Raw genomic sequence first — 25029 nt, 5'->3', positions numbered from 1 at the left:
TTTTATTTTAAATATTTGGCATGTTTGTGTGCTGCTGTGCGTCCCTGTGTGTTTAATAAGCAGAGTGTACGCGCGTTGTGGACCCACCTGTAGGCGCACATTAACGCGCTCATTAAATAGCAGCAGGAACAACAACAACAAAAAATTGCATCTATTTCTGTTGCCTCAAAATAGTAACGCGCCAACAATGCGCCAGAACACACCTTGTTTTCAGACCAGCACGCCCAAGGCCGCACAAATGGGCGAAAATGCATTTGCTATTTAAACAACGTGGTGCTGGACGTGAAAATGATAACTGTCGGACTGAAACTAGCAAAAAACACTTGTCGCGCTTGGCGCTGCATTGCGCCAGGTGTAAGATAGGACCCGTTATGTTACATTGTGATGTAATGGTGTTTTCTTGAAGGGGCTAAAGAACAAAGTATTTTTATCAACTGAACATCAGAATACAAATATTTTTATTAAGTTAGACATTATATAAGAGTTTCAGGTTATATTTTAGTGTTGGTAACATAAAACACAAACTTAGTAATCATCCCACATTTGGTTTGTTTGATGGTGGTCACCCTATATATAGTCTCTTTTGGATACTATTGTAAAAAAAAATCTTCAGTTACTTCTGAGGGTAATTTTCAATGGAAGCTATTCAACTGAAGATACATTTTCAACATATTTTGTACATTTCATATATTTTGTTCTCCTGAAGAGATTCTTCGACCTTTTTTCCTTCTAAAAACAACATTAACATTAATAAGTGGCTATAATGGAAATGTTTATTTTGCATTAATCTCCCTGGAGTCAATGTGTCACCATTTTTGCGATCAATATCTCTCTGCATGTGCTTGGATTTGTGCAAAAATGCAATTATTATAACTCAGCATAAAATACAGCGGTTATATAACTCCAGTGTACATGAATGTGTAGATTTCCATAATTATTTACTGTCAGATATGAAGATGTTTCTGAATCTCTCATTGTGTATTCACACAAATCCCATTTTCATGCTCCGCCATCTGCAATGCTGCTTATTAATGAAGAAAAATGATGCACATAGGGATGAATGCAACAGTGTTGTGTCACGAATGGCCGCTGCCTTCAGGCCATCCAAGACTGTAATATAAGATGGATGTCAGTGGATGCTAGAGTTAAGCTGTGATCTACAGGCCTGGGTGTCTTGTTTCCAGATGAGAAAACAACTAATGCAGAAAGGTCTCATTAGCTATCAGTCTATGTCCTGACCTGCACAACCGTGACACACCAAACAGAGATACAGAGAGGAAGATTAAAGGATAGGGTGAGGCAAGGAGGATCACTTCAATAGAGGATTTCGCGGCTGTTTCATCTGTCCGGACCATCACTCTTAAGTCTTAAAGTCAGCGAGTGAGGTTATACTCCCATTAGTATGCCAATCATCTAGATAGATTTACTAACACATTCTTATGGCACTCTAAGAGAATTCACAATGCTTTGTATTAACGCAGAGACCTGAAAATTGTGTTCAAATGTTAAATCAGCCATGAGTTACAACATAAATCCACAATTATAAGCGAACAAATGTAATGACAGAAGACAAGCCCACTTCAAAGCTGTCAATTTTTGTTTTGGACACAGACTCTTAAAGGGGTGGTTGATTATGATTTCACTTTTCTAACTTTAGTTAGTGTGTAATGTTGCTGTTTGAGCATAAACAACATCTGCAAAGTTACAACGCTCAAAGTTCAAAGCAAAGGGAGATATTTGCTTTTAAAGAAAAGGACCACAACAAACGGCTGGTTGGGACTACACAACATTCCTCCTGGATTAGTGACATCATTAACCCTAGAATTTACATAAACCCCACCCCCGGGAACACGCAGTCCATGTTGAGAAGAGGAAGAGTTGTTGTATAAGAGTACATTTGTGAGTCAGCTCAAACTTTAGCATCCATCTTTTCCCATGCAATAGAAAGTCACTCTGTGTGAATCTCACAACAGTTCCTATACGAGCGATTTATAGATTTATCATGACAGAATATCCTAATTGAAGATAGTTAACTCCACATCAGCAACATAAATTCATCAACTAACCATTCAGAGGCGTCCTGTTGCATTCTACATGTTGTCACTTCTTCTTGAGTCTCTCCATCTTTGTCTGACACCATTTTAACATTAAAGGCAGAACAGTTTCTGTCATTTTAGTGTGTCTGCATGAGGTAATAGCAGCTGCTAACACACACGAGCTCTTGAAACCCCGCCCTCTGCAGCAGCTCATTTGCATTTAAAGGGCCAAGCACAAAACGATGCGTTTTTGCAAACCCTCAGAAAGTGGCAACTTTAACTTGCTATATAGAAATATCTGTGGGGTATTTTGCGCTACAACTTCACACACACACTCTGGGGACATCATAGATATATTTTACATCTTGTGAAAAGGGCATTATACCACCCCTTTAAAATGTTATACATTGATTTTGTGAGTTCATGAATCTTTCTCATGTTCCCAGATTCTGTATGTAATATTTTTATTGTAAATGAATCTAAAAATGTTTAGTAAAGTTTTTTTTTAGTAAAGTTTTTTTTTTTTTCAATGTTATTATACTTTGTCATATCCCTGATTCATTTACAGAGAGAGCTATTAGTAAACCATTGATTCCGCTGAAATTAGTAGGTTGAGTTATAGGGTAAATGGATTGTTTTTGAACACTGGCAGATATGTAATCGGAAATTCAATTTTGGTGACCCTAGAGCACAAAAATGACACACTTCACCTTTAAATCAATTTATTTGGAGCTTGTTTCCAAGAAGTTAGTTAGATTACTAAAGCTAGTTAGTCATGAACAAAAACCAGACCATTTGAGACCCTTGTATCAGACAGAAAATCTAGATCAATGCCTCTTTTTAATGTTTACTTTCTTTTAGAACATGAACTTAACCCTGAACAAAGAAAAATAAAAAAAGCCCTCACGGATATGTCATAACACCAGCGCTATGGAATCCGGCATTCATTATTCCCTCTTATTGCGATGGATGAGAGCTCTGCTGTAATGCAATCAGTCTGCAGGGGGTACCGAAATGAGAACTGTGAGTGATGGAGCTCCTGTAGGCACCTTAGAAGATCTTTAGAGACCATCATCCATTTATTCACTTTGAGACTTCTGCGTGAGGACGTGAGTGGAATGCTTGATTCTAGATCATTCCAGAAGGGTCATTTAGCTTCTCAGCAGCATATACTATACAGTGCGACTAAAAATACATAGAGTTTTAATGTAGGAGGTTTCAGCAGGGCTACTGTAACTGTGAGGGAGTTCACCATTGTTATTTTAGTTCCTCTAACTGTCTAAGGAGAGATAAGAAGCTGCTGACCTCAGGTGGGGGCACTCTGGCATGTGGCCCTGTCTTAATGAGGCAAAATCCAATAGTTAGCTTTGTAATGAGCGAGGGTCAGCCTAAGAAAGACCTGTGCCAGTGTGGTAATCTATAAAGTGTTTTCAGTGTGGGAGGATTGGAAATTGATTTGTGTCTGTGGTGCGCTCTGTCTAGGCTTTATCTCTATACAATGTCGAACCTGATCAGGAAGCACGTGGGGAAAATGTAGCCATCGGGCTTAGAGGTTATTTTAAATGTTAATTAGAATAGGTGGTATGTAGAAAGAGGTCACGGATGAAGCTTAAAATAGTTTATAATGGCTCGAGAAATTATCAAGATAAGGTTTATTGCTGTGAAGTGATATAACATATGGAGAGTGGACAGAGTGTTATGCTAAAATTAACGTACAGCAGCTTTTCAAACCTTAAAGCGAGGAGTAACTGTGTTTACCGTTTGTGTGAGTGTGGGTGGATAGCACATGTATGCTTTATATGTGCAGTATTAACTAGAATACAGCACATGGAATTCACACATAACAATTTCAAATAAGTGGGAGACTATTAATAGTCGCTAAGTGATCTGAGATCTTTTGCTTCAACATTAAGCTGCTGGTCACAGCAAAATATGTACAGTATGTTGCTGCTATAGTTTAATTACAGATAAACAATACTTTTAGTTCAGTAACCAACACAAATGAGCATGCACAATTCAATATCCAATATCGATTGATATATATCTACCATTGACGATACATTTTTAAAAATGAGATGCCATTGAAAATCATCTGAGACGCCCAACCATCATACATTTTACTTTACACAAACTCATTCGGTTCACTTTTCTGGTGGTTAGTTTCTACTGTTTTATACTGAGACAATTATATTTATACTACTGTTCAAAAAATTTGGGGTCAGTTAGATTTTTTTAAAAGAAATTAATACTTTTATTCAAAGACAAAATTTATCAAAAGTGACATTAAACACTTAGGGCCCTATTTTAACGATCTAAGATCATGGTCTAAAGCACACGGTGCAAGTGCACTTAGGGCGTGTCCAAATCCTCTTTTGCTAATTTAACGACGGGGAAAATGGTCGGTGTGACCGGCACATGGTCTAAAAGTGTTGTCCCTATTCTCTTAATGAGTAATGGGTGTGTTTTGGGCATAACGTGCAATAAACCAATCAGAGTCTCATCTCCCATTCCCTTTAAAATCCAGTTGCGCTCGTGCCATTGGCGAATTCGCTATTTACATGGTGGAATTTGCAAGCGGAAAGACTGAAAGCATCTCCAGAGAGGAAACGGATCTGCTCGCGAGGTTAAAGCGCGCAAGCAGACCATCTACGGGGCAAGTCGGATTCCACCATATCTTTATGCACACAATATTAATCTTTCACATTGTAATCCTTTTATTTTTAATATTTGGCTAGTTTGTGTGCTGCTGCGCGTCCCTGTATGTGTAATAAGCAGAGTGTACAGTAAGTGCATTGTGGACCCACCTATAGACGCATATTAATAATGTGCCCTTTAAATAACAACAAAAAAATGCTGCGCCAGTGACCAGAATTTTGTTGGTCAATGGCACAGTCTATTTCAGTTGCCTCAAAATAGCAATGCACCAACAATGCGCCCGATCACACCTCGTTTGAACTAGCAAAAAACACTTGTGTTGTGCCTGGTGCCGCATTGTGCCGGTGTATGATAGGGCCCTTAGGGTATGTTTACATGGCACTGCTTTCAAACTGAAAACGGCAAACTTTTTATGCACTTTGGCCATTCATTTACACGACAACAGCGTTTTGGGGGCCTGAAAACGCAAGCTTTTGAAAATAAGTTTCAAAGTCCAAGGTTTTGAAAATGATGCCTTTACCGTCTCCATGTAACAAAAACGTGAATTTGTGAAAAAGATGACGTCATGCGCATGCGTATTACATGGTCACGTGATCCCTAACTATAAAACCCGAACTGTCATGCAAACCTTTCCCATTTATTTTCATTAAAACTGTTCATAAAGCCGTTTTTTCTTGTGAGAACTGTTGGCTGGTCCCCCTAATGCAGGCGATTTTAGGTTTTGACGGTCCTAAACCAACCCCCTCCATATAACCTGCAATGCAGCTGCAACTGGCTAACTTCAAATCCACTGTGCTTTCTTTGTTGATGATAGCCTGCAGGCTGGATACACTGAACTCAGTATATTTGTGCCTGAGGGAATGAAATCTGACAGCGCGAGCCCAGAGGAATATCTAGCAGCACACTCACTCTCACATCCAAGTGTTAACCACTCCTGTCACCAGGAAAAGCAGCAGAGACAAAGCGTAAAGACCCAGGTGACTCAGAATTTCAGTCCCTTGATTTCATGTGATAGCAGAATCACTTTTACAGTCTGTCAAAGTCCTGTATTTACTAGGTTTTACCACCAGGGGGAAGTAAATGCATGAGTACCAAAACCAGACAGAGCGATAAAAGTACATGGGAAACCAAAACAAGTTTTTGCTTCAGTCATAGCCAGACCTTCATGGAATCCGTATCCAAAGAACTCCACAGAACTGTCGTTCAATAAGCTATACACATTCAAAAAGCTCTGCCGTGTGTATCTCATTATTACAAATTGAGTAGTTTTATGCTTTTAGTATTTTAGCCCAATAAGCATGTACTCATATTTTGTGTATTTTGCAGAATAGATTTAGCAATAACTATGCAATAGTGTCCACATCTTGCATAGTCATATCTTATTCATGGGGTGGTCAGAGGTGGATATGGAGGAAACAGAGTAGTGAAAGGATCAAACTCACGAGGCATAGGAAACTAAAGAAATAAACTGAAGCAAGGGCAAGACAGGGGAGTGGTGGAAAGGAACTGATTAAAAACCATCAGATCAAGACCTCAGGCAGACTTTCTCTTTTTCTCTTCACTCTCTCTGACTGCAGACTTTGGCTGTATGCTGCTGACAGTTCCAAATTTAACCTTCAAGATAAATGAACAGTTGAGATGAATACAGTAGGGGAGACCGGCGGCAATTGTGACGGGGACTTATAACACACTAAATTTCTGAAGTTTTTTAGTCACCATGAAAACAAAATTAACAACTCTTATTTTTATGTAGGCCTAATGCACAGTATTTATTATAAATTATTTATCTGTGCACTTAAGCTTTTTTAAAAATTCACGTGCTCTCATGATCTTTAATCATGATCTTTAATCAAGAAAACACTTCCCTTACATCTTGCAAATCTGGGCTGCGTTCAGCCCCGACAAAACGTTGCACAACGTTTTTTAAACAGAAACAGTGATGCGTTGAACGATACTCGGTTACTCACGTAACCTCGGTTCTCTCTAGAGAGGGAACGAGTATTGCGTAAGGAACTTACGCTACGGGAAAAGTCATCTTTTCTCGAGATACTGAAGCCAAAAAATTATCCTTAATTAATTTTTCATAATTTGTCAACGCAGTGCAGCAGGCAGCACAGCAGAGCTAGAGCGGGCAATACTGCGTGCTCATTGGCTGCCGCGCGGCAACTGCTTAAGCCTACCAGTGAGCCCCGCGTGACGTCACGCCCAATCAGGGTGCGCGCGCCCTCGCGCGTCACAGCCCGCCAGAAGGGGCGGCGTCAGAGCGTATAAAAACAGGGCTCGGAGGCTTAATTCTCTGGTTTCTGTCGAATGAAGCGACATGAGCTCGAGGCGCAAGCACGGCAGGGAACGCAATACTCGTTCCCTCTCTAGAGAGAACCGAGGTTACGTGAGTAACCGAGTATCGTTCTCTTACGAGAGGTTCTCTCGTATTGCGTAAGGAACTTACGCTACGGGAACCCTTTGTCAACGCCGTGCGCGCCATGCATCCACACACAACTCCAGGGGGAGGGGACCCGGGGAGTGAAGAGTGGGGAGAGAGGTGGCCAGCAATGCGGGCCAACACATGTACATAAGCCCCCGTAGGGAGAAACAGAGCGGCGCAGCCGGTCTGTATATAAAAGCTTTCCCTGAAAGTGCGGCTCGACCAGAAGAGTCAAATCTAATATCCAGCCTGCGAAGAGCAGGGCATGAACATGATTTTAGACTGCAAGAAGTTTAGCCTGCAGGGCGGGAACTTCCAGGTTATAAAACCTAACAAATGTAGACGGGGAGGCCCAGCCTGCTGCCGTACAAATGTCATAAATGGAAATCCCACTGGACCATGCCCACGATGAGGCAACGCCTCTGGTGGAATGAGCCCGTATGCCCAGAGGGCACTGCAGGTCTTTGGACGCGTATGCTGTCGCAATAGCGTCCACTATCCATCTGGATAGCGTCTGTTTCGAGGCGGCGAGACCCTTGGTGTGCCCACCAAACGAAACAAAGAGCTGCTCTGAGAGCCTGAAGGCTGCAGAGCGCGTAATATAAAGCCTTAACGCCCTGACAGGGCAAAGGAGGTTATTATCGACCTCGCTGGCTGCCGGCGGCAGGGCTGAGAGGGAGATAACCTGTGCTCTGAAAGGAGTACCCAACACTTTAGGGACATAGCCATGTCTAGGTTTGAGAATGACTAACGAGTCGTTAGGTCCAAACTCGAGACACGACGCGCTAACTGATAGCGCATGCAAGTCACCCACACGTTTTACTGAGGCGAGGGCCAGCAGAAAAACGGTTTTGAAAGTGAGGTATTAGAGACCCACAGAGTCTAACGGCTCGAAGGGAAAAGCTTTAAGGGCCTCCAGGACCGAAGACAGATCCCATATCGGAACCGAAGGTGGCCGCGAGGGTTCAGCCTCCTGGCGCCTCGCAGGAAACGGGTAATGAGTTTGTTTCTTCCTAGTGCGCGGCCGCGCGCCGAGTCGGCGAACGCAGCAATCGCCGCAACATACACCTTGAGCGTGGAGGGGGACCTGCCCGCGTCCAAGAGCTCTTGGAGGAAGTTCAGAACCTGTGGAACCCCACAGGACTGAGAGTTCAAACTCTTCCCTGCACACCATTTGTTAAACACTGACCATTTAGACGCATAGAGCCGCCTCGTCGAGGGGGCTCTGGACTGCGAGGTCGTGTTAACTACCCCTTCTGGCAGATCAGCGAATATTCGTTGATTACCCACGCATGCAGAGACCAGCGCTCTGGATGGGGATGCAGAATTGACCCTCGGGCTTGAGAGAGACGGTCTCTCCTCGCCGGAATCGGCCACGGGGCTGTGTCTGACAGGCTCACCAGCTCCGGGAACCAGGGTTGGTTCTCCCAGTGCGGGGCTATGAGGAGCACTGCGCAGCGCGTTTCCCTGATCTTTGCTAATACCTGAGGCAGCATTGAGATCGGGGGGAAAGCGTACAACGGGACACTGGGCCAAACTTGGGCCAGCGCATCCTTGCTCTTCGAAAAGAACCTTTTGCACTGAGCGTTCTCGCTTGTGGCAAAAAGGTCCAATTTCGCTTCGCCGAAGCGGCGCCACAACGTCTGTACCGTCTGGCTGTGTAACGCCCATTCCCCTGGGGTAACATTGTCCCTGGACAGTTTGTCCGGGTCGTCGTTCAGGTGCCCGGGCACGTGCGCGGCTCTCAGCGAGCGCAGCGAGCCCTGAGCCCAGACCAAAAGGCGTTCTGTTAGAGCGCGCAGGGCTCTGGATCTGAGTCCGCCCTGGCGGTTCACGTAGGACACCACTGACATGTTGTCTGAGCGAACTAGCACGTGGTGTCCCCGCAAGTATGGGAGAAAATGCTTCAAAGCCTTCTCGACCGCTAACATCTCCAGACAGTTTATATGGAGGTTCCGCTCTGGGCCCGACCAGGGGCCGCAGATTGGTCTGCCCCCGTAAAGCGCTCCCCAACCCATGTTGGACGCGTCTGTCGAGACCACTTTGCGGTGTGAGATGACTCCCATTGTCACTCCCTGTCGGTACCATTCGGGCGCTAGCCAGGGCTGCAGGGCTGAGACACAGACCTGAGTCACGCTGACTTGAGCGCTGCCCGAAACCCACGCTCCGCGGGGTATTTTCGATTTCAGCCAGCATTGAAGCGGGCGCATTCGAAGTAAACCCAGCTGTAGGACCGCTGCGGCTGATGCCATATGGCCTAACAGCTTCTGGAAACGTTTCAGAGGGAGGTATCTGCCCTTTTGGAAGGATGCTGCGAGGTGTCGAACACAGCGCGCGCGCTGTTCTGACAGCCTGGCCGTCATCGCCACCGAGTCCAGTTCTATTCCTAGGAAGGAAATTGACTGACTGGGGATAAGTGAGCTCTTGGCCCAGTTCACCGAAAGACCCAGGCTTTCCAGATGACTGAGAAGCGCTATCTTGTGAGAGATGAGTTCCTCTTTTGACTGCGCTAGTCTTTCAGATCTAGAGATATGAACCAGTCCCTCGGGCGAATTAGCGCGAGGATCTGCCTGGTCGTAAGCATTTTGAACGGCCGTCTCATGAGAGCCCTGTTCAAATGTCTCAGATCTAATATGGGTCTGAGCCCACCGTCCTTCTTGGGCACGAGGAAATAACGGCTGTAAAGCCCGCCTCGGTCAGAGAAGGAGGAACTCTCTCTATCGCCTTTTTTTTTTTTTTTTTTTTTTTTTTTTCGTAGCAGCTTCGCTATTTCTGCATGAAGCAGATGGGCTGCTTCTGCGTTCACTTTCATTTCGGTCCGGGCTTGAAAGCGCGGAGGCCGACGACTGAACTGTAGCGAATAGCCCTGTATTACCGTGTCCAGCACCCATGTCGACACACCCGGAATAGCTTTCCATGCATTCGCACTCATAGCTAGGGGTCGAATGGCCTCTGAGTCCTGCCCGCTGCATAGCGCGGGACGAGGGAACTGCAGTGGCGGGCGCGCGGTGCGCGCCGAGACAGTGCTGCGAGACGGGGACTCGCTGATAGCAGTGACCGGCCGGATTGCGCTGAGAGAGCGCGCGTGAGTGTTTATAGCAGAGTGTGAACGCAGGGGAGCGGGCACAGGACTCTTTATTAAAACACGGCCGGTGGCAGTGGCGATATCTGAACCCTGAACGTGTGAGACAGAGCGAACAGCGTGTGGTTGTGAGCACTCGTGAGCGGGCACCTTTCCTACACTTAACACTCGAGCGGCAAGTGCGCGCTTTATGTGAGTGTGCTCTGTGGGGTACACAGGGGGAATTGTGCTTGTGTGTAGAAATGAACACTGGGTCGTGGGCATATTTACTACACTCAAACACCGTCGGCGTGAGCCGAATAACCAGAATTAACACTCTTTGCCAGATTTTCTGGGCCGCTGTACGAACAGCGTTTGTGTGCAGGCGAGCGAGTTGTATAACTGACTCATTGGCTGCAATACACACACTTTCTGCGTGTGAGAAGCTGGCCGCGAGCTTGGATCAGCGAACAGCATAAAAATTTTTGCTGCCAGAGCCGGGATCGAACACGGGTCTCTGGTGTGAAAGCCTGTTATTCTGCCACTGAGCCACAGGGGAAGAGTGCATAGGCTATCGGTTCGCTCGAGCATAAGAGAGTGCGGGTCATGTTTTTCGTCGGCGATAGCGTGCAGACGTGCGTGTATTATAACAGGCTCGTTGCTGCAACATTAACATTTTCAGCCGCCTAAACTCAGAGGGGGCTGAGAAACGTATGGGAATTGGAGAATGGCCCGGCCTCAGCGGGGCTACAAACATCTCCCTCCTCATTCCGCCGGTGAGTGAGGCACGCGGGGTGCTGAGCATTACTCGTGACCGTCCGCTCTGACATCCCTGAGAACGGCGCAGTTTGCGCGGGAAGCGGGGCGAGTAGCCGGAGCGTCGTCATGTTTTGCAGGCGAGCGTGTAAGGTAACAGGCTCGTTTACTGCAATATTAATATTTCCAGCCGCCTGAACTTAGAGGGGACTGAGAAATATGTGAGAAAGGCGGAAGCCAAGCCTCGGTGAGACTCGAACACTCTCTTTCCTCCTATCACCGGCGAGTGACGGACGCGGGGACAGTAGCTTTCTTGTAACGTAAAGAAAACTAACCCCGCGACTGTCAGCTTCTGCAATCCCTTGTGAGCGGCGCAGTCTGCGCGGCTCGAACAGAGGGAGAGAGTGCGGGGAGAGCGAGTAGCCAGAGAGCGTTATCATGTTTGCAGGCGTGCGTGTACTGTAACAGGCTCGTTTACTGCAATATTAATATTTTCAGCCGCCTGAACTTGGAGGGGACTGAGAAATATGTGAGAAAGGCGGTAGCCAAGCCTCGGTGAGACTCGAACACTCTCTTTTCTCCTATCACCGGCGAGTGACGGACGCGGGGACAGTAGCTTTCTTGTAACGTAAAGAAAACTAACCCCGCGACTGTCAGCTTCTGCAATCCCTTGTGAGCGGCGCAGTCTGCGCGGCTCGAACAGAGGGAGAGAGTGCGGGGAGGGCGAGTAGCCAGAGAGCGTTATCCTGTTTGCAGGCGTGCGTGTGCTGTGACAGGCTCGTTTACTGCAGTATAGATATTCCCAGTAGCCTGAACTAGGAGGGGACTGAGAAATATGTTAGAGATGGAGGTTAGAACGGCCTTGGCGGGTCTAGAACACTCTTTTCTCCTTTCGCCGGGAGACGGCGGGCGGGGGGGAGGGGGGTAGCTTTCTTGTAACGTAAAGAAAGCTAGCCCCGTGACCGTACGCGTCTGCGATCCCTTGTGAGCGGCACGTTTTGCGCGGCTCGAACAGAGGGAGAGAGCGAGCCCCGTAATCATCCGCATCTCTAACACACCTTGTGAGAGGCGCAGTTGCGCGGCTCGACAGAGGGAGAGAGAGAGCGGGGAGTGGTGCGAGGCATTTGAAACAACGCCTCGTGTAAAGATACATCAGTAAAACACATAATGAGAAAGGATATATCGCCGGATAGCTGAGCTGGCACGGCAGGCTGAAGGCGGCGAAGATTCGTCCGGCTTCCTCAGGCTGTCCTAGGCTGGCTCGTTGCTGGTTTCGACGGCGACGGCTTCTCTCAGAGAGCAGCGATGCGAAGAGCTTCGCTGAAGAGACAGAAATCAGAGAATTAAGCCTCCGAGCCCTGTTTTTATACGCTCTGACGCCGCCCCTTCTGGCGGGCTGTGACGCGCGAGGGCGCGCGCACCCTGATTGGGCGTGACGTCACGCGGGGCTCACTGGTAGGCTTAAGCAGTTGCCGCGCGGCAGCCAATGAGCACGCAGTATTGCCCGCTCTAGCTCTGCTGTGCTGCCTGCTGCACTGCGTTGACAAATTATGAAAAATTAATTAAGGATAATTTTTTGGCTTCAGTATCTCGAGAAAAGATGACTTTTCCCGTAGCGTAAGTTCCTTACGCAATACGAGAGAACCTCTCGTAAGAGAACACACTGTTCTGATGACGCAAGAGTTGCAATAACGTTTATAATTTAAGCATATATTTTTTATTGCAACTATTTTTTCAACTAATATTTATTGCAACCAATATTTATTGCAACTAATTAACCTTTAAAATAACCTTTTCCCTCCAGCAAACTGTCACTCACATGAGATTGCAGCAATAGGGGTTATGCGGAGCGCCCAGCGTTCGAACCGGAAAACAGGTCTAAGCATTTCCGCTTTTCACTTCCGCAAATAACAACGATCCAATAAATTCCCGCCATTTAATGCCACAACAGGGAAGAAAAGACGATTGCAACTTCTGCTTCATATTGACTGTATAGGGTAGGCAATTTCGGAGCAATCGCATAAGATCCCACCATTCCCTTCAGAGCGTCTCCAAAGCCACCCCTCCTTCAAAGCACATTCAAAGCATTTTCAAAGGCTCATAAAAATGTGTTTTGGCTTGATACACAGTCTAATGGTCTAACGAAATCCAAATTTTAAACATATTTTACTGAAGCAATTGTATGGGCCTTAGCCTTACACTTCCTATTTGAGCCAATGCAGAAGAACGAGCAAAGTAGAGGGGAAGACTAGCCTGATTGTAAAGCCTAACGTGATTGGTTGTAGCGAGAACGTGCTACGATTGGTCAGCTCAATGTGGCCGTTATCTGATTGGCTGAGTAAACAGTGGGTGAAGTCCACTTATTTGTGGACACGTCGGTCGACGCCAGACTGTAAAGGTCGATGCTAGAAGTGTAGTGTTTCAAAATCCACAGATGCGTGAGGGGATTTACAAATGCACAAGAAGCAATTCACAAATGCGTGCAACGATTTACAAATGCACAGAAAGCGGTTCACAAATAAATTTATAAATTAATTTATAAATTTACATTTATTTGTGGATCTTAATCTATTTATTTGTGAATTTGAATCTTTTTTGTGAATCTCTTTACATTTGTTTGTGAATCTCAATCTATTTATTTGGAATAATGCAACAATTCTAAGCCCATACATGAAGGCGTAGCCTACAGCAGGGAGCAAACAAAAGCGTCACAAGAGATAGCGTTAAACTACCTCATGTCTCAAAGCACATAACATTACAATAATAATAAGCATAAACAACTTACAATGCACTGACCTGTACCTGAAAGCTGCAGATTTATTGCAGCTTTGATAATGTTGCTTTTGAAACGCATAAATTCGAGTCACAAACCGCTCCGATCTAAGCTAACTTTAAAACTATTTTTGTTTGATTATTAACACACTTTAAGTACTTAATTTATCTCTGACAAAAAATTAACCTCTGATAACTTTCTGAAGAAAAAAAAAACTGACAGAAATGTTGCATTATTAAACTATATTATTTTTACATCTAGAGCAGCAAACTAAGCATAGGCAAGCTGAATAAACCAACAATGTAACAATAGTCACAGAGGAAATGCATCTGTCATACAAACTTTGACAAGAAGTCAAAGCAGCAAACTTGTGAAGTCTTCAGGCTAAAGTATGGAATGTAAAGTGCCAGAAGTAGCTCGGCTCTGACAGGTAAGCAAGTGCAAACAAAACACTCAGGACATTTATACATAAACAATGACAGGTCTGTTCTCAGACCATCTCTGTACATTCAGGGACATATTTCACCTGAAGACGGGGGGAAAAAACTCCCCACAGAATTTTTTTGACATGAACTATTCAGTAATATTAACTACTAATTTAAGTATTAAGAAATTATATTACTACTTGAGGTTCACTCTTATTTGGGGAATTGAGGGTTAATATGATTTTATTTTCCACTGTTACAATTGCCCCCAACATGACATTGTTTTATATTCAAAATTAGTATCAATATTCAATTCAATTATCATTCTTTCTTATAATTTCACTATAAAAGTTTATCTCAATGTAAATATTTACTATTACTTTTGTAACATATGTATGTTTTCATTTAAAAAAGATAGCAGATAGATGTGTTATAGTCTGAAGAAAAATATAACTAAATGTGGTCCCAGTCCACTGACACAATGACCTAAATGTATTCATTATTTTTCCAAACTAATGAATTAATCTGCCGAGCTGCTAATCAGCTTAAGAAAAGCCTGTAGAGACAGTTAGCCATGAGTCTGAGCAGACACATATGCTCAGCTCACAAAAGCCAGTGATAATTTTCAATAGACTGCATACAGTATGTGAGGATGATAATGATGAGTATATCATTTAAACTATTATTAATGTATTGATTTATTACTCTGTATGAGGGTAGTGAGACCATATGCATGTTTTCTTTGGCAGACAGGACAGCCGGTGTATTTTGTGCACATTTGATCAAAGATGAGGTAATCTCTTTTAATCTGTTTTATAGACCATGGTCAGGTGTGGGATAAGAGTTTAGACTATAACAACAGATTTACCCTTCCCCAAAATGTCTGACAGGCCTGGTTTATAAAAGCATAGTTGTTGTCAACCTGAATGGATTAGGGATTTGTCACACCTGATAAGAGCGATCTTACACGTTGATGGGATCTGATCCAAAACAACCCAGGTATAGATCATCCAGGTCTACCATTTAGCTCACCAGCTCAGGGCACCAATCCTGCTCAACTCAGCAGTTGGAAACATCATGTCCACATTCCAGACACATGATTCACTAGCAAGGACAAATAAGTCTCAAATGTGATGGATAGCACCATTTTTTTTGCACAACAGTGACAGAATAAGATTGTTTCTCCAGACACGCTGTGTCAGGCACAGCTATATAGAACCCAAATAGTAGTGATGGTGAGTATTAGCTCAGAAGATTAAGGCAGAATTGTCTGTTTTGCAGAAGAGAGTAAGTGTGGTTTATGCACAAGGTGTTTAATGTAGGGGAGGCAGGGGGAGAGAGAGCTTCAGATGGTTAATACTCCACATATGGACAGCTTGGCAAGCCATGAACAGGTTTGCTTGTACTGAAAAGACATGAAAAGGCATGGGGGTAGGTTGGCAAGAGAGTGCCTCATTATTTTAAAGTCACCATGAAATCAAAATGGACTATTCTTGGGGTTTTTTCTCTTCTCTTCTCTTCTCTTCTCTTCTCTTCTCTTCTCTTCTCTTCTCTTCTCTTCTCTTCTCTTCTCTTCTCTTCTCTTCTCTTCTCTTCTCTTCTCTGACGCTGTGTTTACTATATAAGGGCACCATCAATTTTTTTCATGTTCAAAAAGCTCACTTGTAGATACGTCACAATAGGGAAGAATTGACTATTGCAACTTCCATTTTTTGGCAACTCTAACTCAGCTGAGTCACTTTTGGAATGTGATGATGATATATTGATGATGAGAATTGAAAACATATTTAACAGCTAATTATGATGAATGTAAACAAATGCATAAGGACGTAAGTGTTTTTAGCTAGTTTCATGATGCAGTTATCATTTTCACGTCCTACACCATGTTGTTTAAATAGCAAATGCATTTGCGCCCATTTGTGCACCAATGGGCGTGCTGGCCTGAAGGTGTGTTCAGGCGCATTTGTTGGCGCGTTTTTATTTTGAGGCAACTGAAATAGAATGCGCCATTGACCAACAAAAACCTGGTCTAAACTCAATATGGCGCAATATTTTTTTTGTTATTTAAAAGGTGCAAATTCCGCCATTGTTCCGCCATTTCGCCGTCGTTAAGTTAGCAAAAGTAGATTCGGACACACCCATGGACACACCCTAAGTGCACTTGCGCCGTGGACTTTAGAGTCTAGACCTTTCGCTTAAAATAGGGCCCAATTGGTTTAACTGGTTATTTCTGTTTTTTCGATTGATAAAGTACGTTCACGAGCTGTTAAATTTAATACAAAATGAACGAAAACAAAATGTATTATTTAAACTAAATCTATCAAATGATCACATGATGGGAAACCCTAAAATGTATGAAGCACCTGACAGAACCCTTTAAGGTTCTATAAAGAACCTTATCTACTAAGAATAAATGGAAAATTAAAAATAGGCACACTCAAACATGAGGCTGTTCATTAAAAAGAAAAAACTGTAAAAAAAAAAAAAAAAAAAAAAAAAAGCTAAACTAAAACCAGTACAGTACAATTTGAGAAAGTCATGTGTCAAGACAGAAATGAGCGGCAGTAAATTGAATAGGTCTAGGTGTCAATTGTTGGACTGCGGAATAAATGTAGCATTTTGCCGTTAAAATATCCGGTCTGAAAGGTAAAATGAAATGTCAGATTGCTTAAAGAGAAGATGGGGAAGGGAGGTTAGAGAAACGCCTGCGTTTAAAGTAGGTAGGCTATACAAGACACAAAGAAGTGGAGGTAGTAACAATAGAAACGGAGGAGACAATGCTTTTATGGAATAACATGTCTGCTTTTTTTAACATGACACAAAGCTGTGCGTGCTAAAAAAAAAGATGTCATGTTGACTTTGAAAGTGGATATGCCATGTTCTTACAACGCAGTTCAATAAGTTTCAGTAAACCTTTCAGTAAAGCCAGAAAGGAGACAAAAACTTCGTGCGTCAACGGCACAGTCAACAGGTCATTTTGTGTCTCTTCAGCACACGAAGGTGAAGCGCTTTGGACGTTACTAAAGCATACAGATAAGAGATCAGATATTTTAAAGAAACGTAACAGCTTGCAGTATAGGGAACCACCATTATTCGCTGTATATCATATAGATGTCAGTAATATCAAACTTAGTTGAAGTGACTTTGTTGTTGGAGGATTGCCAACAGCGCGTCAGAGCTCATGTCTGCTCTACTGCTGACACTTAGCAGCGGATGGTCGGATGTCTCATCTCTGAGAACAACAGATGAATACGTCGGATTTGGGAATTAACCCACATGGTTAACAGCACATAATGCATCGATACGGTTCGCCACCCAAGAGCTGGCTTGGACTTCGTTTGCTACTTGGTAAGTGGCATTTTGTCTTATGTGTTACCGGCTGCAATAATGTGAGGTGTACCTGTATATTGGGCATATTCATGGAAATGATGAAAACTAGTGCTTAAACTGCGTGCTGACGTGATAAGTCTTAAAGGGATCGTTCATCCGGAATTCTGTCGTCATTTCATGTCCCAGTCACTTTTCATTTAATGAAAATGAATGATGACTGAGGATGTCAAGCTTCAAAATCACCAAGAACGTATCATAAAAGTATTCGTCATGTGCACCATGTAAGCCCGATGAGATTTGATATATTCATCGTGCGTATGTGGTTTTTGTATTTTCACAATGAGTTAGACATTCACTATTTTCACAAGTTTGGGAATAAGCATTCCTTTATTTTAACTTGGGTATTAACCAGGTAAGGGTGGTAACTTAGACTAGTTTTCTCTTAGGCTGCAGGTGTGATATCTGAGTGATTTCTGTACATTCTGACCCTAGACTAGTCAGCCACTATTGACTAACTGATTTTGTACTGTGTTTTTGATACCTGAAAATATACTGAACTTGGTTTTATCCGTAATAATGTATGTCTGCCTGTACAGGATTATGCCCTTTTTTGCTATTTAAATCCAGATTTTCTGCCACTCTTGTTCATGGCTTTTTCATTCCTCACAATTAGATTAGGTTAAATTGTGTTTACGTTGTGACAGGTAGGCAGACGGCTCTGTGGTTTACTTCTCCAATGGCTTATCATGAGGAAATGTCTGTGATTCAATCTGTATCTACAGCCAACAGCTCCTTTTTAACAGCTGCAAGGGCAGATTGCATTTAGGTTGATTTTTTCCCAGATAAAAGTTATACCAGCTGATTTTACATGAAGTGGTTCCAATTCATAGATATTGACTATTATAATTAGAGGGCCAGTATTTATATTATTAGATTTTAAATGTACAATTAATTTCCATCCTGTGTTTTTCTCTATAGATTTCTTTTCAGTTGTTTACATGAAATGTCATATGTCCATTTAAACAAATGTATTTACATTCCCTTATAACAACCCTTGCTAGCCAAAGGAACTCACATAGTGTGCAACTAATTCATTTTTTTCCCAGCAAGATTGACCACAAGATCATTAATTTTTATATTCTTTTCGGCAATATAAATAGTTCGAAATCCTTATAAAAAATAGTTTGACAGTGGAAACAAAGTGACTCTGCCAACCAAAGGAAATACTTTTTATGTTCTGTCTGTGAGGTCCAGGGCCATAGTTATTAAATTCAAACTTCAAACTAACAAATGGGGCTTTTATGAAGCTGACAGTTTATCAGTGAAGCAATTGAGTAGTATTTCTTAAAATAATGTCAAATATAGTCTAAGTATTTGAATTTATGATGAAGAATACCAGAAACAGAGACCTGTTTACCTGATTTTGAATAGGAGCTGTTGCATGGAACTGTCTAGGCTATTTGGGAACTGTCACTTGGCTGACTAATTTGCCATCTAGCCTCCAAACCAAGCCCATTACTGGTTTCAGATAGTTCGCCACGTGCATGCATGACTGTCCTAATGCTAGTGTTTTAAACAAAGATAAACATTGTCAGGAGAATCACAGATCAGGGGATTAGCCTAGTTATTATAATTGACTGTAGCTGTCACACCACAGTGTTCTTTCATGTGTGGCCAACATTCTGGTGGTAACATATGTTTTGCACGCTGAGTATTATGAGCTGAAGATAGCATGATGACCAGCCAAATGCAATGCTGCAAACAAAATTTGGGTGTGGTATTTGATGATCATTAGCATTTAAACAAATTAATATTACTTGTATATTATATTACAATCTCGCTAGGGGTGCTAATGCACCATCGTAGATGGAGATTGCAGAATGACAGTGGGTGTCTGTAGCAAATATTTATTATTGTATGTCTTTTTTAACATTTTAAAAAACTATATATTTTTATTTATTCAACAAGTTAGTGTTAAATAATAGACACTCATGTTAATAGACACTCATACTGACTTCTAGACTGTTTTATTTATTTGTATCTGATTAAATGCAATTGAACAATGTATTTCTAAAGACATGTTTTGTAGTCATGCTTTCATCTGCCACATTGTAATATCTTGAATTATCTTCATTTGGTTGCTTTTATCAGTGAGATTATATGTGATTAACCTGATTAATTAATGATTACTCAATTATCGATTAACAGTCCTAGTCTTTATTTAAAGTCTTTTAAGTACTCAGAATCGTGAGTGAGCACAACAGTGCACCAGACGAGCTATTTGAATAGTCAAACAACAACTACAGAGCAACGTACAGCAGAAACAAGAATGCTATGATGTCTCGACAATAAAGTTCAAATGTAATTATTTAATGTAAAAACAGCCTGATGAAACAAGCTGTACTTATAAAATACATTGTCGTACACTAGCTCGCAGAGAGAAATCTAGATGAAGATGCAAAGAGCTTTGTTGTTTGTACATGTCCCAGCGAATGATTAAGCTGACAGAGTCTGAGACTGCGGCATATTGGCTTGACTGCCACTGGAAGCCTGGTCATTAAAACTAACCCCTGCACGTCACACTGCTCCAAATCACTACCATATGGTTGGAAATGTTGGATCCCAACAGCTAAGACTCTCCCATGCTACTCTCTAATTTGTCAGAGCAAAATTAGAAATTGTGGGGGTTCTGGAGGGCACTCGCCAACTCTTGCAGCTATTCTTTTAATCTTTATCTTAACCCTTTCTCATTTTCAACTTTCTAAACCTGTTTTTGAGAGGTTATTGTCCTCCATTACTTGCTCTATATCATTGACTCTGGCTTGAGAGTCTGTAAACTATGATTTCTGCTTCATTGCTCTATATGATATTTTAACTTTGAGATGCATGGAGTTTGTGGGCTACAAGTAGGTGGACATCTCAAAAGGCAGCTTTGTATCTCTTGCCATTCTGAAAAGTCACAGGTCCAAGTCTCCCTCACATCCCAGCATGCACTTCACATGTGGATGAATGCACCGCTTGTCTGGCGTGCTGTGTGGGTCAAGCCCCCCTCTTTTTCCCCCTTCACATACTGGCTCACAAAGTCCAAAGCACCCTGCCTGGAAACTTTAGAGAAATCCAGTATTCTGAGAACTTTTCTCCACAAGAGAAGCCACTCAAGTTTTAGTACATTCTCTAATTTGGGGAAACATGATGAGAAGTACTCATCTAAAGACTGATGTTTGGTTCAAGGAGTGAAGAACTTCATCTCTATCTCCTCCGTGTTAACAAGTGAGATGTGGCGTTAGATTTATCGGTTGTGCTTGGATTGTGAGGCACGATGTTCTATTGGCGACGGCATGGGTCTTATGAACTGGAAACTCTGCCATGTACACAGAGTGAGTTGGGAGTGGAGAAGTACACCTGGACCTCCCTCATGGATATTACCCAGAAGTCTTGTGGTAAGAGATTTTAATTGACACCATTGAATGGTGTGAGACAGTTTGGTTGAAGCATTATTTTTTACCTTAAAGGTAAATTGCAAAGTTGTGTTTTAAAAGTTTTTTGTTTGTAATTTTGAAGAAATTCTATAAAATTGAAGATGGATAGGCTCTGTGTTATGCCAAATTTCTTATACCATGTTTCTTCTTACAAATAAGTATGTTTTTCATTGAATGACTGGTATACAAGATTGCAATTTTTTTCTCAGAGGGCCTATAGTTGACCCAAAAAATGAAAATATTGTCATCATTTACTCACCCTCATGTCATTCCCAAACATTCACAATTTTTTTTTTTTACAAATTAAGATATTTTGCAAAATAATAAATGGGGATGAAGACCATGGACTATCAAGCATTGAAATGAACAAAAATCTTAAATGCATCATAAAAGTAGTCCAAACAACACATGCACAATTTTCCAAATCTTCCTAAATATAATTGTTTCATGTGAGGGATAGGCTGAGACTTTAGTTATTTGCTGCAAATCTGGCCTAGAAAATCTGTGGTCACCATATATGTTCATTGGAAAAGAGAAACAACAAAGGACATTCAGCTACAGTATAAATAAACTCATTTTGTGTTCCATGGAAAAAAAGTGAGTCATACAGGCTTTGCAAGACAAGACATTAAATAAATAATGCTAGTTTTATTCAATTGTATTGTATGATGTCCCCACAAAGATGGCAATATCCAAAATCCCATTGAGTAAAGCAGTGAATAAATCATGCTAAGAGTTTGTTTTTTTTATGTAAAAATGCAGAAAGGTTTCTGTGATGGGTAGGTTTAAGGTGTAGGCTTAGAGGATAGAATATACAGTTTGTACATAGTAAAAATCATGGAATGTCCCCATAAAACATGAAAACCCTACGCGCGTGCATGTGTGTGTAAATCTATGCCTTTACACTTAGGTCTTATCCAACAAAATGGCTTCTTTCTTTTTTTGAAACCTTTGTTTTGTCTTTGTGTGGAGAACCACATGTTTGGTTTCCACTAAGTAGTCAGAAGGTTTAAGAGACTACTGTGACAGCAAAGTGTAGGGGGAGAGTGAGTTTTAGTTTGTCCATACTTACTATCCTTACCATTTAATCTGTGTGCTAATGCCCCTATTAGGACCCACTTTGAATGACCTTTGCCTCTGGAAATATTTTGACTAATCACTCACTCTATCCCTCTTTGTCCATACAGTCAAGCAAATGTTTTTTTTTTTTCTGTTTACCTAAATCTTTAGATTTATTTTAAAGCTTGTGATTTTTATTTTTATTTTTAGCAGTTGAGCAATGAAGTGAAGGTTGTAATTTCTGTTCCTCTTGAGTCGGACCAAAAAGTTTCCCAAAGACATTGCCCATCTGCCTATGGTTACATAAGCAGATTGTGCCTCTCCAAACTCACGGCATCGGTTTAACTAATTTTGCAATGTCAGGTTCTGTCTAATCTCATTTAAGTCTTAAACGCAAGAGGATTAATCAGCTAGGAATAAAGAATCAATGACAACTCCGCTTCCAGACCTTCAGCTGGTAATGTTTTGACTTTCTCAGACTTTCCAAAACATATACTGGCATCCATGGCATCAGCTTGGTGTTCCTCCAATGGAGGCAAAAGAAAACAAGTATAATATAAAATATTTCCGCTCTAACACTTGAGACAGTAGATGTGCGCTCCTTAGGAACTTCAGCAAACAACTGGGTAAACAGAGGGGCATGAAAAACAGTTCCTGGCATTCTGCACATTCCTAACATAGAGGATTTTTAGGAGGTGCCCTCTACCTCTCTGACTAAAGAAGGAGAAATGGAATATTCTTCATCGAGAGATGGAGGTGACGTGAGATGGAATGTGTTGAGGATAATATCTAGAGTTTGGCTTGGACTGTGTGGTGATGTTCTACTTTCGGGATGTTGGAAAAGACACAGATGCCGATGAAGTAGGAACTGTGTACCTTTTAAATACCATGGTATATGAAAATATCAAACATTTACAACCATTGTATGGGCATTCCAAGTTCTGTCATTATATATATATATATATTTTTTTTTTTTTACCATTTATTGATTTATGCTAAAATGCCCTTTATGCATAGATTTGATTGTTTTACACTATGATAATCTAAATAAAGAGCAAAATAATCAAAAACAATTTCAATATTAAGTGTGTGAAAGTGTATAATTTAAAACCCCCCCTCAAATTATGACTCTCTCAGTTGTGGCGTAAGTTCCATCAAAAAAAAAAAAAAAAAAATGTAGCTTTGTTAATAGAAAATTAAATGAACTAGTTTGGGTGTTTAACTTTTTTCAAAACAAGTTAAGAATTTTTTTTTTTTTTTTTTTAAATGAACACCCTTGTATCAATATACCATCACTGTAGCATTGTATACTTACTACTTTGTAAGAAATCAACCTATATTAATGTTTCTCAGTAATACGTAATGTTGCCTCTATTTCTTGTCTATGCTGTTGATTATGTTGTTGTCTGTAATCATCAATGGCTTCTTTTCAGCCAGTTTTGAGGTGGCAGCATTGCTAGAAAGGAGAATGAGGGGTGGAATCAATGAAAAATCATGCACTTTTTCACATTAAACGGGTTTCTAGGTAAGTGGAATACCACTGCCCTCACTGAAAGGAAAATCAGCCAGTCTGCCAGCAAACTTGTAATGTCTGGAAATCTTAGATATCCGCCAACCTTTTTCGCTCGGTCTGTTTTTCTCTATTTTTCCTCTTTCTTTTCCTTTTTGTGTTATTGTCAGTTCTTCAGTTTTCAGTTAATCCCTTCCCCAAGGTTTAATATTTATTGTAATTTTAATCATCTCTCCTGGTACCAGTTGTTAGTCTTTATGGACTTGATGGCATGGCTGAAGGAAAGGATGCCATGGCTAACTCGAGGTATACATGTTGTAAAGTCTACTAGCTCTTGTTTGTAGTTCTCCGTTTTTTCAGTCGCTCTCTCTCCTACATATCCCCCCAGCTGCCTCATCTATTGCTGTGCTGTATTGCTGTTATGTCTTTTGGCTTATGCCCAAGGACATATCCCCCACAGGCTCACTGTGTTCAGAAGAGTCCCTCCATGTTACGAAATGTCTCAATCATATTTATCTCCTTCATTAATCTCCTCTATATTACTTCTGGATACTTGATACTTACATAAAGTTTGTTTGCTGTCATACTGTTTTCCCTGTTATTTCTAATGGGGTTTTAAAATGCTTTAGTTGGTTAGCTTTGTCCAGGTTGACAAAATGCAGTTTTTTGTCATGATTCAAGCGTTTAGAAACACAATTTATGAGACAGTTGTTGTCAGATTTCATTGGGGATTTCAAATGTGAAATTTGATCGTAAGCTTGGTGAACAGTTTTGGAGAATTTGATGTTTCTCCATTCAAAGCTGCACTTGTATGCCCGAGAGCCATTTCAAAGATGGCCGCCGAGTGAAAAGACTTGTCTTAAAGGGACTTTGGTAATATTACCACAGACCTTATTTTACTTATAAATCCAAAATCAGCATTTAAAAAATCCATAGGATTCTATAGCAATTAGCCTTCATGTGCGATAACATTTATCGTTGTTCATCAAATCCAGTCGTTTAAATAGTAATCCACACAAACGAGAATGTCGCATGAGGGCAAAAGATTTCCTCACACAGATTTCGCAACGGGTTCAGGTTGGTCTCACAGATTAGCCATGTAGACCAAAAGAAAGCTGCTTGTTCTGAAAGCTGTGCTTTATACATTGCTACACTATTGACAAAGGACAATGAACCTTTTTTGTTTGTGAAATTTGACCGCACCTTTCCAGTTTGACCTACAAATTGACCTCACTTATAATTCCCTCCCACATACAGTTGACCTTTAACCTCTGTGTTTGTGTGTTGTTTCAGGTGAGAAACCTGCACAAGAGGAGAAAACCGGTATCTTGTGTCAGCATCCCATCTGTCCTGAACGGCAGCTTGCTTCCAAGGTAAGACATCATAATGTGTCACACGGTATAGGAAAGCCCTGCAGGGGTGACTCAAACTGGTAAATCTTCACCACTTAGTGTTTTCATGAACTTACGGACAAAAAATCTCAAGTAAGCCTATTGCATTTATCGCATGGAATATTCCAG

The 25029-nt window shown here is 41.7% G+C and overlaps 1 protein-coding gene across 3 annotated transcripts in view; it reads left to right on the top strand.

The window, feature by feature from the left end:
- Positions 1 to 16999: 16999 nt before the first annotated feature.
- The window catches only part of plekhg5a (pleckstrin homology domain containing, family G (with RhoGef domain) member 5a), a gene marked incomplete at its 3' end in the record, with an annotated part of 37717 nt that continues 29687 nt past the window's right edge, over positions 17000 to 25029 (top strand). Inside the window, exons 1-2 of one of the 3 annotated variants that reach the window (XM_079858201.1) lie at positions 17000 to 17479; positions 24803 to 24882. In XM_079858201.1, coding sequence (XP_079714327.1) covers positions 17425 to 17479; positions 24803 to 24882 — 135 coding nt within the window. In that variant the 5' untranslated portion in view covers positions 17000 to 17424. Of the gene's footprint in view, positions 17480 to 20570; positions 20902 to 24802; positions 24883 to 25029 lie in introns of those variants that run through there. The other 2 variants (XM_079858199.1, XM_079858200.1) reach the window with 2 other exon arrangements.

Source organism: Squalius cephalus (assembly GCF_949319135.1).
Source record: "Squalius cephalus genome assembly, chromosome: 22".
NCBI classification, from domain to species: domain Eukaryota; kingdom Metazoa; phylum Chordata; class Actinopteri; order Cypriniformes; family Leuciscidae; genus Squalius; species Squalius cephalus.
This window is presented reverse-complemented; position numbering and strand designations above follow the sequence as displayed.